The sequence below is a fragment of the Rhineura floridana genome, chromosome 6 (genome assembly GCF_030035675.1).
Source record: "Rhineura floridana isolate rRhiFlo1 chromosome 6, rRhiFlo1.hap2, whole genome shotgun sequence".
In the NCBI taxonomy this organism is placed as follows: domain Eukaryota; kingdom Metazoa; phylum Chordata; class Lepidosauria; order Squamata; family Rhineuridae; genus Rhineura; species Rhineura floridana.
In genome coordinates, this window is record NC_084485.1 from 10,659,006 (window position 1) to 10,674,749 (window position 15,744).

At 45.1% G+C, this 15,744-nt stretch overlaps 1 protein-coding gene across 4 annotated transcripts; it reads right to left on the reverse strand.

The window, feature by feature from the left end:
- Positions 1-2,248: 2,248 nt before the first annotated feature.
- Positions 2,249-12,973, reverse strand: NPBWR2 (neuropeptides B and W receptor 2). 4 transcript variants are annotated; one of them, XM_061630241.1, is made up of 2 exons: positions 12,719-12,973; positions 2,249-4,076 (listed from the first exon to the last, which is right to left on the reverse strand). In XM_061630241.1, the coding sequence occupies exon 2, from the start codon at positions 3,524-3,526 to the stop codon at positions 2,528-2,530; it is 999 nt and encodes a 332-aa protein (XP_061486225.1). In that variant the 5' UTR covers positions 3,527-4,076; positions 12,719-12,973; the 3' UTR covers positions 2,249-2,527. The 4 variants fall into 4 exon arrangements, with proteins under 4 accessions (XP_061486225.1, XP_061486223.1, XP_061486226.1 ...); XM_061630239.1 differs by lacking the exon at positions 12,719-12,973 and adding an exon at positions 11,761-11,911; XM_061630242.1 differs by lacking the exon at positions 12,719-12,973 and adding an exon at positions 4,562-4,929.
- Positions 12,974-15,744: the final 2,771 nt, after the last annotated feature.

The following is a 15,744-nucleotide window of genomic DNA, read 5'->3' on the forward strand; positions in this document are numbered from 1 at the left end:
TTTTGCCTGACTGAAATGCGTCCTTTGAACTCTGATCATGCTCTTGCTTCCCTGGACAGATGACTGAAAGGGTGTGTGTGTGTGTGTGTAGAAACTAGGTAAAATTGACATGTGTGTAGAAAGAAAAGTAAAATGTAAATTCATTGCTGGGCCCAATTTGCCTCAGAAGGTTCCCAAAAGGGAAGGTGAACCTCAGGCTGAAAACGCTTCTGCTGCAGGATACTCATTGCCTCTGTGTCCTCCTTGTGATCTTCCAGAGCCATGCTGGACTTCATCTGATGAGGAGGGACATTTTCTTCTTCTTCATATGGTCTTATCAGTAGCATTCACACACTTAAATAAGGGCCACAGCACAGAGGTGGAGAACTTGCTTTGCACGCAGAAAGTCAGTTTTAGGTAGGCCTGGGAATATCCCTTGTCTAAGAGTTCTTCCATGCTGCGGTTTTGGGGAAGGGTTGTAGCTCTGTGGTAGAGCACCTACTTTGCATGCAGAAAGCCCCAGGTTCAGTCCCCAGCTGGGAATGTCCCCTGCATGAAACCTTGGAAAGTGCAGACAGTATTGAGTTAGATGGACCAATGATCTGACTCAAGTGTATGGCACCTTTCTGTGTTACCCCTAGTCTAGCACCGGATGATTTCCCTCGACTGCAACATTTCTTCACATCATTGGCCCAAGCACACAGCCTGTAAACACAGCTTCCACTGAAGAAAAAGCCCAAATAGGGGTTTTTTAATCAGTTTTTCTGGGCTTAAAAGACTCCAAGTTTCACCTTGCTAGTGGTACACTGTTGAGACAAAAGTGAAATACAGATGACTTTTTCTTACACCCTCAGTGGTCCCCCTGTAGTGCACAATGGTGTCCATGATTAACAGATTTTAATCAAACGGTGGAATGATTAAGAAGAGAACTGCCATTTGAAAACTTCAGCTGATGTAAAATTTAGTGGCCAGAGTGCTGTCTGGGACTTGTAAGAGGGGACATGATGGAGGTGTATAAAAATTATGGAAGGTGGGGGAAAAGTGGATGAGGACAAGTTTTTTCACTCCCTCTCTCATCATACCAGAACCCTGATGAAGCTGAACGCTGGAAGATCCAGGACAGATAAAAGGAAGGAGTCTTCACACAGTGCATAGTTAAAAGCTCACTAGAAAATATAATAATGCTGGGGAAAACAGAAGGGAGCAGAAAAAGAGGAAGGCCAAACAGGAGATGGATTGATTCCATAAAGGAAGCCACAGACCTGGACTTACAAGATCTGAACAGGGTGGCTCATGAAAGGTGCTTTTGGAGGTCGCTGATTCATAGGGTCGCCATAAGTCGTGGTCAACTTGGAGGCACGTAACAACAACAATAGTTAAAAGCTGGAATTTGCTAGCCCAAGAAGCAATGATGGCCACCAACTAGGGTGGGTTTAAAAGAGGATTAGACAAATTCATGGAGGATAAGGCTATCCATGGCTACTGCCCAGGACAGCTATGTTCTGTCTCCACTGTTGGCAGCAGTGTGCCTCCAGATAGCAGTTGCTGGAAACCACAGGAGCAGAGAGTGCTCTTGCACTCAGGTCCTGCCTGCGGGCTGCTCATGGGCATCTGGTTGGCCACTGTGAGAACAGAATGCTAGACTAGATGGTCCGTTGGCCTGATCTAGCAAGGCTGTTCTTATGTTGCTATGCTTTAGCTTCCAGTTTGTTTCTGGTCACAATATAAGATGCTGATGCTTATCCAAAAAGCCCTAACCAGTTTGGGATATCTCCCTGCATCCCCCATGCTCATCATTGAATGCCTTGTTCTGCATCCCATTTCCCTTAGAAATGTGATTGGCTGGCATGTAGGGCAGGGCAAGGCCTTCTGAGTTGCGGTACCCAAGTTGTGGAACTTCCTCTCCAGAGAGGTTCAGTCGGTTCCCTCTTTTGTGCCTTTTAGGTAGCTCATTTCTAATGACCTTTTTATTTCATCAGATATTTGATTTGACTTGAATTCTTCTCTGCTAGACGCTTGCATTTTTATCTGGCTCTTTAAAAAAAGAAAGAAAAACTCTGTTTTTAGTGTTGTATTGAAATGCATTTTTAGCCATTTGTTGTGAGCTGTCTTGGGGAAGCCATTTGTGGGGTGAGAGGCAGGGTATACATATTCTTTTATAAATAAATAAAAAACATAAAAGACAATTGCCCAGTCCCAGCCACATAAAGACCACCACCTCTAATTTTCATGCTATTTATTTAGCGAGCTTTTTTTGTATTTGTCCACCAGGGGGCAGAAGTAGACTAGGACACAAGAAAGGACACTTCTACAAGTCCAAGATCTTTCTCCTTTCTGGCAATATACATTAGGCATTCTGACAAAGCAAAATAGCTGGGAAAGAATTAACAGCAACGAAAGCACAACAGGATGATTCTTACAGGGAAGACATAAGCAGCCCCCAAAACAAAATTAAACGTAAGCAAAATGCAGAGTTCTTCAGACACACACTGAGAAGTTTGCAGGAGTTGTCACTGAAAGCCATGATGAACATGGAAGGGCTGATATTTTAAGCAGCTCTGCATTCCAGCATCTTCCTGAAACTTTTCTGGAAGCTGTCATCTAAGAAGGCGTACAAGAATGGATTCAAGCAGGAATTCGCATAGCTCAGGCTGGTGATGAAATAGGAGATGCCAATGACCTCAGGGGTCTGGGGCACATCAGTGGTCAAAGCCACAATGGTGGCCAGGTGGAAGGGTGTCCAGCAGAAAAGACACACAGCCAGGACAATGAAGACCATGATGGTGACTTTCTTTTTGGCCTTGTCTAGGGCTTTAGCATTCGAGTTCAAGCGCATGTTTCTCAGTTTATACAGCATCATGATGTACAGAATACAGATGGTGGAAACGGGGATGGCAAAGCCCAGGATGAGAGTGTAGATCCTACTGGCTTTGAACCAAAAACGTTCAGGGCTGGGAAAATTGAGGGCACAGCTCTCGATGTCCAAGCCATCTTTATAGACATTGGCAAAGACGAAGAAGGGGGAAACGATGAGCGTGACTAGGAACCAGATGCCAAAGCTGATAATGCGGGCAGCCCGGTAGGTGCGATGGGGCATGCGCTTAGACCTGACGGTAGCTAGGACCACCAGGTACCTGTCTATGCTCATGACAGTGAGGAAGTAGATGCTGGAGAAAATGTTGTAGTGGTCGATGGCGAGGATGACTTTGCAGAGGATCTCCCCAAAGGGCCAGTAGTGCAAGAGATGTTCCGCAATGTTGATGGGCAGGACCAGAGTGAACAGGTCATCGGCAATGGCTAAGTTGAGGATGAACATGTTGGTTACTGTCTTCATCTTAGGGGCTTTCAGGATCACATAGATGACAGCCGTGTTGCCCGTCAGACCCACAGCACAGATCACAGAGTAGATCACAGGGAGGAGGACATAGAAGTCTGGCGACTGTTCATGGGATGTGAAGTTGTACTTTGTAGAATTGTCCGCACAGCAAGTGTCACTTGTGCCATTGCAGGTGGCATTCAGGTCTCCATCCTCTCCGGAGTTTGCCATACCTCCTCACTCAGTTTCCCGATTGTTCTTCAGATTATATTGTAGGTGAGCGAGGACCGAAGGTCGTCCATGGGGGAAGCATATTCCAGAGCAAGCCGGCTGCTTTCAGAAGGTCTAGCAGAAGGCGACGTACAGATTCCACGAACCGTCTTAGATCAGTTAGGGTTGAAAAGATGCCAGCCCAAAGGTGGCTGGACCAAATTGAGGCTAGGAAAGCAGAAGGGGCGGGATTTTCAGTGTTCAGTACAGCATCTCTTGGAACTACGCCTCTTCTGTATTAGTCACAGTCATCTGGCTATGCATTAACTGTTCAAAACTGAGCTTCTTTCGTCCTAAATGAAAACTGCCCTCGTATTAACTCCTTGAACAAGCTTTGCCTATGTCCCTTGGCCCCACTGCGACATCAGGAAAGGAAGCAAAAGTAGCTGTTAACTTTAGCTACTTTCCATTAGGACTACAGTTGCTTGCTCCCCGAGGATCTGCAATGAAGAGAGCGCTAGTTCATCCATTTCATTCACTCCCGGGGGTGCAGCAGTCACTTTCTAATACCCTGCAGAAAGGCGAAAGGGACAGAACATGACAATGAGACTAGAAGAAGCCTCTTAAAGATCCAAACACAGCTAACCCTACTCATCTAATTCGATGCACCAGCGTGTCGACTAACGGCATCAAAATGCAGGCACCCAAAATGATCCTGAAGATGCCCAGCTCCCCCCAAAAAAGCCTCACACATCTTTGCAGCATTGGAAAACAAACTCCTGGAATAAAAAACGTGTAGAAGCAAAAAAGGAAAGGCTCTCTTTTTTAAAAAATAAAATAAACACACACACCCATCCTTACCTTTGTGGAGTTTTCATGGTGGTCCTTGCCCTGTCCTAGGACTTGGTAAAATTCTTCAGCATGGGATAAATAGGAGCCGAAGAAAAAACCCTGAAAATCCTCTCGTGGGCACCCAAGCTTTGCAGAGAGCAGAGGGATAAAAAAAGCCGCACTAGATTTTAAGCTGTTAAATTGTTGGGATTCCTCCCCTCCTACCATTTTAGGAACTGCAGAGACGACAGCACAGCCACGTTAGGATCCTGCTTTGTCAGTTAAAACTCCCCTCTGGTTCTGAGTGTTCCTCTCACCCAGTCAAGCCAGAATTTCTCCCTCTTAGGTCCAACATCTGCCGACTGGCTGCTTCACACTGTTTGGAGTCTTCTGTCTAAATTAGAGGCAGAGGAGGATCACTTCGCTCGGCTGATGCTGCATATTCCTGCTACACGTGTGTGTTTGTGTGTTGTGAATAAACCAAAATAAATTAGCCTGGATCATACCAAGGAATGATTATTTATATCTCTTTTAGTCTACCTAATTAATAATACACCTCCCCAGTGGCATAACAAAATGCCCAGTGGGTGAACGACGCTTCCTTCTTTTTTAAAAAAAAGATGCGAGAAAGAAAAAGAGTAAGTGGCTCATTTTTGAAACAAGGGCAACCAGGGGACTTAAGTACCCCAGAGAAGTCCCTTCTCTGACATTCATGTACTATCCCAGTTCCTTTTTAAGTCTAGTTGCGGATATTTGGACACAGAGGGAGGGAATGTAGAACAGTTTCTTTCCTATCACAGGAAAGGAGATTTCTTCACAAAGCGATACGAGGTTCCCCTGCGCACACTCACTTCTCTCAGGGGACAAAGGAAGCTGCCTTATTCTGAGTGAGACCATGGTTCCATCCATCTCAGTGTTGCCTACAGCAGCTCTTCAGGGTTTCAGACAGGAGTCTCTCTGAGCCTAAACTGGAGATGTGGGGTTTGAACCTGTGACCTTCTGCGTGCAAAGCAGTTGCTCAGTGCTGAGCTACGGTCCCTTCCCATAATAAGCTACTAAGATCCGATCTTTTGGGCCAGGAGACAGAACTGACCTTTGGGCCCGGGCGGGATGAGGAATTAGGATCAGTCATATTTCTGTTTCATGTGGTAGTCCTGTTCACATATTCTAAAGGACTATGCAAGTGGTCTTCCACCCAGTCAGACCATTGGTCTATCTAGCTCAATATGGTGGACACTGATGGCCAGCGGCTCTCCAGGATTTCAGAAAGGAGTTTCTCCTAGCCCCACCTTCAGGTGCCAAGGACTGAAGCCGCATGCAGGGTTGTGGGCCCTAGTTTTTCCAGCAAAGGGGACAAAATTTTCCCCTGGCTTACCTTCCTGCTCTCCAAGCCTTGTCTTCCTAACTTGGCTTCAATGTCACTCACCCCTCAACCTCAGTTTTCAAGACAGCTCACAACTAGAGGTGGAAGGATATGTCATTTACAGTTCTTTCTGCCTCTCCTCTTAAATTCAGTTCTCCAGATTTCTGAAGCAATTTGATATTTTTTTTTTTAAAAAAAATCCTCATGAAGATTTGTGGGAGTTTTAGTGCACATTTGTCCCAACAAACACATTTTGGTGTGCAGTTTTGACTAATGTGTTTATGCAAGCCATTTCTCCTACTATAATGCATTTTTGCATGTTATTTTTACAAATATATTCATTTTTATGGACACTGTCCCTGACTATATACACATTTGTAAACATTGGTTGGTTGGAGAAACTGCATTGCAAAAATCAGGTATGTGCAAATTTCAAAGGATGACTGTGTTTTGGCTCTCATATTCTTTTGGAAAGTATGAATTTGATAGATTTGGTTTAAATGCAAACTGAACTATGAGAAGCCCTATCTGTATTGGCAATTCCAATACACCTGTTTAGACAACCATTCCCTTGATCCCCTGACCTAAACCTCCTATTTTACTTGTTCCAATTGCTCTTTAACTGTTTGTGCTGTTTTAATGAGCTTTGTTTTATTATACATTTGAATGGTGGATGTTTATTTTCATGTTTTGATGGAATTGTTTTATTGTGTATTTTAATAATGTGTGCTCATATTTTTTGTAATTGTTTTATACTTGTAAATTGTTTAGAAGCCACTGATATCATCATCATCACATTTATGGTTAACAGGGGTGTAGTGGTCCAGGGTCTCGGGGGGTGTCCTAGACCCCTTACTTTTTTGGGAGCAGGGTCCCAATGTCTCCAGCATTGCACAAGCCAATCAGCATGAAGGGGGGGGTGTTAGCCACTGAGAAGGGTCTTCTAACATGCTTCTTTGTTCTTTCCTGCTGATGGGAACCAATCAGAGTTAAAAGAGGTGAGTCAGTTATAGAGAAGACTCTTTTCAGTAGTTAACACTCCCCCTTTCATGCTTATTAGCCCCTAGGCATGTCTGTTGTTGGGGGGGAAGGCATTAATAAGGATCTCATTCTCAACCCTACAGCAAAAAAGGGTGGTGGTGGCTGTAACTATCATGAAGGGACCCTGCACTTCTGAATTTGCTACTACACTACTGATGGTTAATTAGCAAGGGGATGGAGAATCACTGCAACCAGGGCCGGTTCCAAGGGGCGGCCAGGTGGGGCACTGGCCAAGGGCCCCTGAGGCTACAGGAGCCCCTGGGGGGGCCCTCTGCTCCCCTTCCACGATTCGTGGCAGGATCGCTGCCGCGGATCGCACGGCAAGAGCTTTGGGACTCCGCCATTCCCTTCCTTAATTTACCTTGTTCTGCGGTTGCGCATGCAGCGGTGCCCTTAAGAAAGATGGTGGCTGAGGTTTTCCTAAGGGGCTGAAGCCTCTGCCGCCATCTTGGCTGATGGCACGCATGCGTGCTGTAAGCTCGCATCCCTGCCATGAATCAAGATGGCAGCAGAGGCTTCAGCTCCTTAGGGAAACCTCAGCCACCATCTTTCTTAAGGGCACTGCTGTGTGCGCAACCGCAGAACAAGGTAAGTTAAGGAAGGGAATGGCGGAGTCCCAAAGCTCTTGCCGTGCACGAGTCGCGGAAGGGGAGCACTGGGGCCTAGGGCAGGCTTTTGCCCAAGGGCTCCAGCATGTCTGGGGCTGGTCCTGGGTGTGCGCACGCATGTATGTGTGCGTGTGCACATGCGTGCCAGAGCCCAGGCATGTCTGGGGCCAGCCCTGACTGCAACTCTGACATATCAAGCACCATGGTGGATTAGAGGAATGCCTGGACTGGCATTATTTCAAAGCATCCCCATGAAGAAAGATTTCCAGAGCCTGAAATGTATCAGGGTTTCAATCATCCTCAGGCTTTGAATAATACATTTGTCTGTGGACACCCAAGGCAATCTCCTTTCTTGGATCAAGAGCTTCATAGGCCTTAACAGTTTGTCTGGCTCTGGCTCTGTTGGGGACATTTGGGTGCACGGCCTTGCTTGGGAGCATGAACTGTTATTCCCTTGTACTTAACCTGTTCCAGTAGTCATACACAAGGTTTCCTTTGCTGGAGAAGTAATGAAGGTCTGAGCATAAGAAACTAGCTTCTCCTCTCATCTATTCTGTGGACATCTCTAGACTAAGCACTGATGCACTTGGCTGCTGCACATTTTCAATTGGCACTTCTGTTTGGCTAGAACAGCTGAACAAATGTTGTAAGAAGAGCAATCTGCATTATTCCAAACGATTGCAAGACTCGGCCTTTACTGAGAGAGGTCCGGAGGGTGGAAACTAGAGAACAGGCCTTCTCTATATCAGTCCCGTTTATGGAATGCTCGCCCCAGGAAGACTTGCCTGGCCCCAACCTTTCATTTCAGCACTAGGCAAAGATGTTTGCATTTTCCTGGACATTTGGGCAGCACCAGTGATACAATATAGTATAGTCAAATTTGTTTGTAATCTTGGGTTATATTCAACTGAGGGCTCATCCAGATGACTGTAAAATGTGTGACATGATCGCTTTGTGTTCCCATTATTTTTCGGTCGTCCGTATGACGCCGCGCGCTTTTCTGCATTTTTGTGCGGTTAAATCCGCTCCTGCAATACCGCAGATCATGCGATTTGCTTTTTTAAACCAGGAATCATCCGCTGTACCTTCAGGCCCTCGGATGCAATACCGCGGACTTTACAGCTGTGGGCGTCTGATGGGCAGTTCTTGGGCGGTTCCCCATATCCCTCATTCTCAGCCAATCACGTATTTCCACTGTTGCACATGTGCACGAATGTCTGGGGAAAGCCCGGGAAAAAGGAACCTATCAGAGCAAACTGGGCAGCCGCTCAGGGTGAGATCTGCAATTGTGGCTGTTTGTAAACTTTTTCAAGGGAGAAAATATTTATCTTTGCCTAACCTCCACCTCCCACCCCTCACCCCCGCATCAAATGTCCTTGAACATATTGGTCTTTGCTTCCAGGCATTCAGAGTCGAGGGGGGGGGGGAGAAGAGAAATAGAGGCTTTCCTCTTGGATTACAGAAGCTCAAGCACTCTTAGTCAGTTTCGCTTTCCTGCCTGCAAGGCTAATCTCTTTGAGTCAATTTCAACCACAGCCTGCAGGTTCTCAGCAGCCCAGCTGAGCTGAAAACAGTGGCTTTTGCGAAATATCGCAAATACAAGCAAAAAACCCACAGGAATTATTGGCATATAAGTGGTTTGCTAGAGCGTGTCAGCCACCCGCAACCATAGAGACTGGTGGTCTACCTTCCTAGACATGACACATTGTTACTTGCTGTTCTGGAGAAATAAGTGGAATTGCAATCATGTGTATCTCCAGAAACGTTAAAGGTAGAAAAGCATACAGTCAGTTTTGCGAAATATCGCAAATACAAACAAAAATACAGGAATTATAGGCATGTAAGTGGTTTGCATGTTTCTTTTATCAGAGGAAACACCGCAAAGCCTGTGCTGGTTGCTTCAGCGCAGATTGACACAGCAGCATGTGGGGCTGTTTGCCCGCATTCCCTGCCTGAGCCAAGAGCAGCCACCTGTGCGGGGGGGCTGTTTGCTTCCCTCAGGGGCAGCATTCCTGCCACCGAGCCGCATAACAGTCTGGGGCTGAACCCTGCAGTGAATGAGCCCAAGGGTTCCGGGGGGGGGATTCACCCTGCGATTACAAGCGCTGATCCCTTGCACTGCCCACAATCCCCCTGGATGGTCAGGGGCACCTGGAGACACACACCCCAGCCGGCGCTGCTCCAGAGTGGTGAGCGACAAGGAACTCCATTACCATCAGGAAATTCAAACTTTCGCGCTCGTACGTTCAAGCGAATGCGCCTTGTTGTGCTTCGTTGCAAAGGGGGAGAGGAGCATACATCATATTTTTACGGACCAATTGGCTGATAGGGGGGAGTGTTATGAGCGGAGCTGGGGAAAAGCGAGAAGAAGTACAGGTCCTCTCGCTGCGTGTGTGGGCGCAAAAAAAGCAGGTTTTTTTATTGGGAAAGAGCGAACAAACAGGCAAAGTGAGAACTGTCAGATGACGAACCGGATATGGAAAACGTGGATTATCCCACTCCGTTTGGATGAGCCCTGAGTCCTACTTAGAGTAGACCTAATGAAATGAATGAACCTAAGTTAGTAAGAAGGTCTACTCTGAGTAGGACTAGCATTGAATACCACCCCATAGTTATAGGTTGTATCTAACTAAGTTCTGCTCAGAGTAGACTCATACATGGATGGTCCCAAGTTAGTCATGTCTATTCATTTCAATGGGTCTACTCTAAGTAGGATTTACATGAATGGATACATGCTAATGTGACTTAATTATATCTTTTACTTGAGTTGTAAATCGCTTCTTGGTGGGAAGCAATGTACAAATTGAATAACCCTAACCTAACCTGTCCAAATTTTGACTAAAATCTGTAAAGAAATATGGAAAAGTAAACAATGGCCCACAGACTGGAAGCGTTCAATATATATCCCAATTCCAAAGAAAGGGGATCCCAGGGAATGCAGTAATTATCGAACTATTGCCTTAATATCCCATGCAAGTAAAGTAATGCTCAAGATTCTACAACAAAGGCTCTTACCATATATGGAGAGAGAAATGCCAGACGTCCAAGCTGGATTTAGAAAGGAAAGAGGCACCAGAGATTATATCGCAAACATACGTTGGATAATGGAACGGACCAAGGAATTTCTGAAGAAAATCACCCTGTGATTTATAGATTACAGCAAAGCCTTTGACTGTGTAGATCATAAAAACTATAGAATGCTTTAAAAGAAATGGGGGTGCCACAGCATCTGATTGTCCTAATGCACAACCTATACTGTGGACAAGAGGCTACTGTAAGGACAGAATATGGAGAGAACCAATTGGTTCCCCATTGGAAAGGGTGTGAGACAGAGGTGTATTTTATCACCCTATTTATTTAATCTATACACAGAACATATCATATGGAAAGCAGGATTGGACCAAGATGAAGGAGGTGTGAAAACTGGAGGGAGAAATATCAATAATTTAAGATATGCAGACGATACCATACTACTAGCAGAAACCAGTAATGATTTAAAATGAATGCTGATGAAAGTTAAAGGGTTGTTTGTGAGAAATCAGAAGAAGGCTAGGACTGGGGAGGGCAGCTATGAGAGAACTAGAAAAGGGCCTCAAATGCAAAGATGTATCACTGAACACTAAAGTCAGGATCATTCAGAAGGTGGTCTTCCTGATCGCTGTGTATGGATGTGAAAGTTGGACAGTGAAAAAAATGGATAATAGAAAAATCAACTCATTTGAAATGTGGTGTTGGAGGAGAGCTTTGCGGATACCATGGACTGTGAAAAAGACAAATAATTGGGTGTTAGAAACCAGAGTTATCACTAGAAGCTAAAATGATGAAACTGGGGTTATCATACTTTGGACACATCATGAGAAGACATGATTCACTAGAAAAGACAATAATGCTGGGAAAAACAGAAGGAAGTAGAAAAAGAGGAAGGCCAAACAAGAGATAGATTGATTCCATAAAGGAAGCCACAGACCTGAACTTACAAGATCTGAACAGGGTGGTTCATGACAGATGCTATTGGAGGTCTCTGATTCATAGGGTCACCATAAGTCGTAGTCAACCTGAAGGCACATAACAACAACCTAACCTAGCTTATATATGGTGAGCGTTGGTGAGGAGTGACAAAGCTTGCCAAGCAAACTTCATCCACTTTGCCAAGTGTAGGATAATCTGGTTCAGAGGTGGGGAATCTGAGGCCCTCCAGATATTGCTGGAATCCATCTCCCATCACCCCCAGACAACATTGGCAAAGGCCAGGGATGATGGAGGTTGTATTCAACAACATCTGGAGAACCAAAAGGTTTCTTATGTCCAACATAATTGCTCAGCCTGTCTGACTCAGCATCCAATCTCTTGAAGCTCCATGTGTGATTCCAACAGACCTCAAGAGATGTCAACATGCAAAGCTTTCAGATTACCTCATTCTCGTAACCTCCTGGGTTCATCCAATGACTGGCAGGCACTGAAGCGTTAAGAAATCGATGAACTTTATTCATTTCTGATGCCTTTCTGCTGCTGGGCTCAAAAACAAATCCCAACATTTATTTCAGACACCCTGCAAGTTTGGAGAGGAGTCTCGCCATTTACATCCTCAGCTAATGGCTCATTAAATCACCCCCTGCCACCTGCATTCACTTCTCTCTCATGATTACACAGGTCTCCTCATGCAAACCTCTCCCTCCTCGCTTCTATTTTTTCACCAGTTCTTTCTCTAAGAAGCAAAGTGGATGAGATGACCTCAGGGAGATAATAGGGTTCTTTTTTAAAGGACGTATGAGCAATGTTCTAGGTTAATTTGGGGAATGAGTTAACTCTTTCTTTCAAACCTGTATTCACTCCTCAAAAGGCGATGTGTTTGTTAGAAGTATAATTCAACTAATCTCAATCAAATGAACTCCCCCTCCCCAGTGGGACTGGAGCAGGCTGGGTCAGGATACACTGGATCCTGCATGGCCCCTATTGCCCCCCCATGATAGCAACCAGTAGTGTAGTGGCAAATTTAAAAATGTAGGGTCCCTTAACAGCCATGCCTCCTTTCCACTTTCCACTCATTCCCCTTGCTCTCCATGTCATCTCTGAGTCCACACTCCATTACAACAGAGTCTCTAGGAGCCAATCAGCATGAAAGGGGAGCCTGTGACTTAGCTATTGAGAAGAGTCTTCTCAGTGGCTGACTCGCCTCGTTTCACTCTGGCAAACACATTCCCCTTTCATGATGATTGGCTCATACATAGGGACCTGGCTGGGACCCTTGTCCCAAAAAAGTAAGGGGTCTATGATTCCTCTGCAACCCCAGACGACTACTGGCAACAGGGCCTATTAGCTTCCCAACCCGGGAGTGACACTGTAAAGGGTTGTTTGATTCTGCTTCCCCACCTGAGCATCAGGATGTGGATGTTCTGCTGGCTGCGCCACTCCATCAAGTCCGGCTGCTGCCAGCCAAGGGTTAGGATTGCCAGGAAGTCCAGGAAGGATGGGAAACAGCCATAGCTCAGTGGCAAAGCATCTGCTCTGCTTGCAGGAGGCCCCAGGTTCAATTCCTGACATCTCCACGTAGGGCTGGGAGAGACCCCTCTCTTGAACCCTGGAGAGCCACTGCCATCAGGCCAAGGTACGTGTATAGCTACTCTCCTGAAGTCCAAGGTATGTGTATGGCTGCTCTCAGCTTTTGCTTCCTTTAAAATCAATAACTCAAGTATCACATGGCCACTTTCCCCCAGAGTTCCTGTAATTGCCACTCCACCCACTAAGGCTGCAATCCAAGGCACACTTACCTGGGAGTAAGTCCCATTGAACCCAATGGAGCTTACGTCTGGGTAGACATGTATTGGATTGCGGCCTAAGTCATCTCTATTGGTTAGAATCAAGCCAAGGATAGCTGATCCTCTAGTTTTTATTTATTTAATTTATTTATTATTTGATTTATATCCCACCCTTCCTCCCAGCAGGAGCCTAGAGCAGCAAACAGAAATGCTAAAAACACTTTAAAACATCATAAAAAGACCTTAAAATACATTAAAACAAAACAACGTTGAAAACATTTTTAAAAAGCTTTAAATGCATCTTTAAAAACAAAAACAAAAAAGGGTTAAAAACATATTATTAAAGAAAACATATTAAAAGCAATTCTAACACAGACGCAGACTGGGATAGGTCTCAACTTCAAAGGCTTGTTGAAAGAGGGAAGTCTTCAAAAGGCGCCCAAAAGTTCCTTCCTCCACTTTCTGTAGGAGAAAGTTATCAGCAAGGCAGGATGTCCACAAGTTCTAGTGTTAGGAGAGAGGGAGAAAAACTTTTCTCTATCCACTTTCTCCATGTCATGAATAATTTTATACATGTCTATCATGCCACCTCTTACTCACATGGAGCATCCCACCTAGGCAATTTCAGAGAAAATTTTCAAAGAAACTTGGATAAGATTTGCTAAATTTCACAAATGGGGACAGTTTGAAGCCTTCTAGGTTGCCACTACAGATTTGGACTTGCGGTGTTAGAAAAGCAAATGGCAATTGAAGGAATTTCAAGAGAACCTTTAAAAGAGTAGCAAAGAGCGTTGCGGGGAGGTGCACATCTCAATACTCACTGCTTTGGGTTGCATGGGTATGAGATTCAACTCCCCAACTAATGGGGGGGATCCAGCTATCCCTGCCTCCTGAGGATATCCTGGCTTGAAAAATCTGTAGCCGTGTGTGTTAAGTGATTTGGAGTTTCAGCATGCATGGAGACATGCCAAGCAAGATCTGGCTGCAATCTGCACATTTTAAACTGAGTTTTTGTCAAGAAACTGGGCTTCTACAGATCCCATTTTCCTCTTATGGTAGACATTCTGTTGTTGCTGTTTTTTAAAAAAAGTCAATTGGGCCAATTGCCAGTGAGCAAAGCCCAAGAGAGTGTTCCAAGTGATGGCCGGGAAGCAGAAATCTATTCTCATCTTTTGCCGATTAGACACAAACATCCTTTGCGCAGTTAAGGAGTGAGAGGATCTTGGCTTAATGGGCCTTAGGCGGTGTCAAGGAGTCAAGTTAATTTGAGAGCAAAGAGGCAATCAATTGACTCCTCTCTCTCTCTCTCTATCTCTCTTTCTCTCTCAACTGCTGCACAACTTAATCTCTAAATTAGTTGTAATCACAGCATAGAGCTGGATTATTTAGAGGTGTGCCTGGGGTCTTCTACTACCAGATTCCATTCCCACAGGACAAGATAAGGGCCAGTTTGTATTAAAGCTGGGCTGAACATTCCTTCTTTTGTAGGACCATTTGTCTTCTGTGGAAAGAAGAGGTATCTGGAAACCTTTGGGAGGAGGGTGAAATCTAAGATGTTTTTTGAGAGGAGGTCTTATCTTTAAAGAAAAGAGAGCTAAGGATTTCCCTTTTCACAGCTGAAAAAGCACCTTGGATACCTCTTTGAAAGTTCAAACTAAAACCTGGAATGGATTCACTGCCCCACTGGCATTGGAGCCACCAGTCTCCACTGTTCCTAGGGGCATTCTTGGGGGTAAGGGTAAAAGAAGGCATCACTGTCCATTCTGCCCTGCATTTGTGGCCTGCAGCTGTTTCGATTCCACTGCCGTTTACCTTTCACCAAAAAAACTCCTTTATTTGTCTCACTGGCCTCTATGACAAAATTATGTGATCCATGTCATTAATTACATAAATTACATAATTCCACAAAGTACAATGCAAAGGGGACATAATCGTTTATGTATCACTTGCAGACCAAAAGCAGCAACAAGAGCGAATACTGATTATATGCACTGGATTCATTTCTGATCCAGACATGGGATGAATAAGCAAACATCAGCAATTTCTGCACCACTTTCTGTTTTTGCCAAAATTCTCCAACTTCCCTACAGGCAGGGGGAGGGGGATAACTGCTCCCACTGGCTAATCCTGTTATTGTGGAAAGACAGAAAGGCCCTCAGCAACCTCATCTTTATAAGTAATACTCCTCCCCTCAAATTCTTAGAATTTGCCCACCTCCAAAGATGAATCCACTGTTTGGTGGCTATTTTTCCCCTCAGTCCTGAAACCTTTGACTATTGCTAGGCTGAACACTTCAATTCAGCTCTGTTTTATTTGGTGCCACCTGACAGCCACTGTGGTTAGCATCTCACTGGGCTGATTGGTCAATTTTTTACATTTTGCTGCAAACATGTCTTCTGGAAGCTCAAGGGCTTTGAGGTTTTTTCCACGGAGCCTTCATGCAGTGGAGCCTCATGACTCCCATGACAGGCCATTCATATCAGGAGGACACCTTACATTTAAAGGCTGATGCTCCCTCCCCTCAGCAGCAGCATGGCATGTTGGCAGACCCATCTCTCGCTGTGTTAGGCTTGCCTGCTTATTTATTTATTTAAAATATTTCTATCCCGCCCTTCTACCCTACAATAGAGCACGAAGGGC

Bases quoted from the DNA above. Each gene is read 5' to 3' on its own strand.
- NPBWR2 (XM_061630241.1), bottom strand. From the start codon at position 3,526: ATGGCAAACTCCGGAGAGGATGGAGACCTGAATGCCACCTGCAATGGC.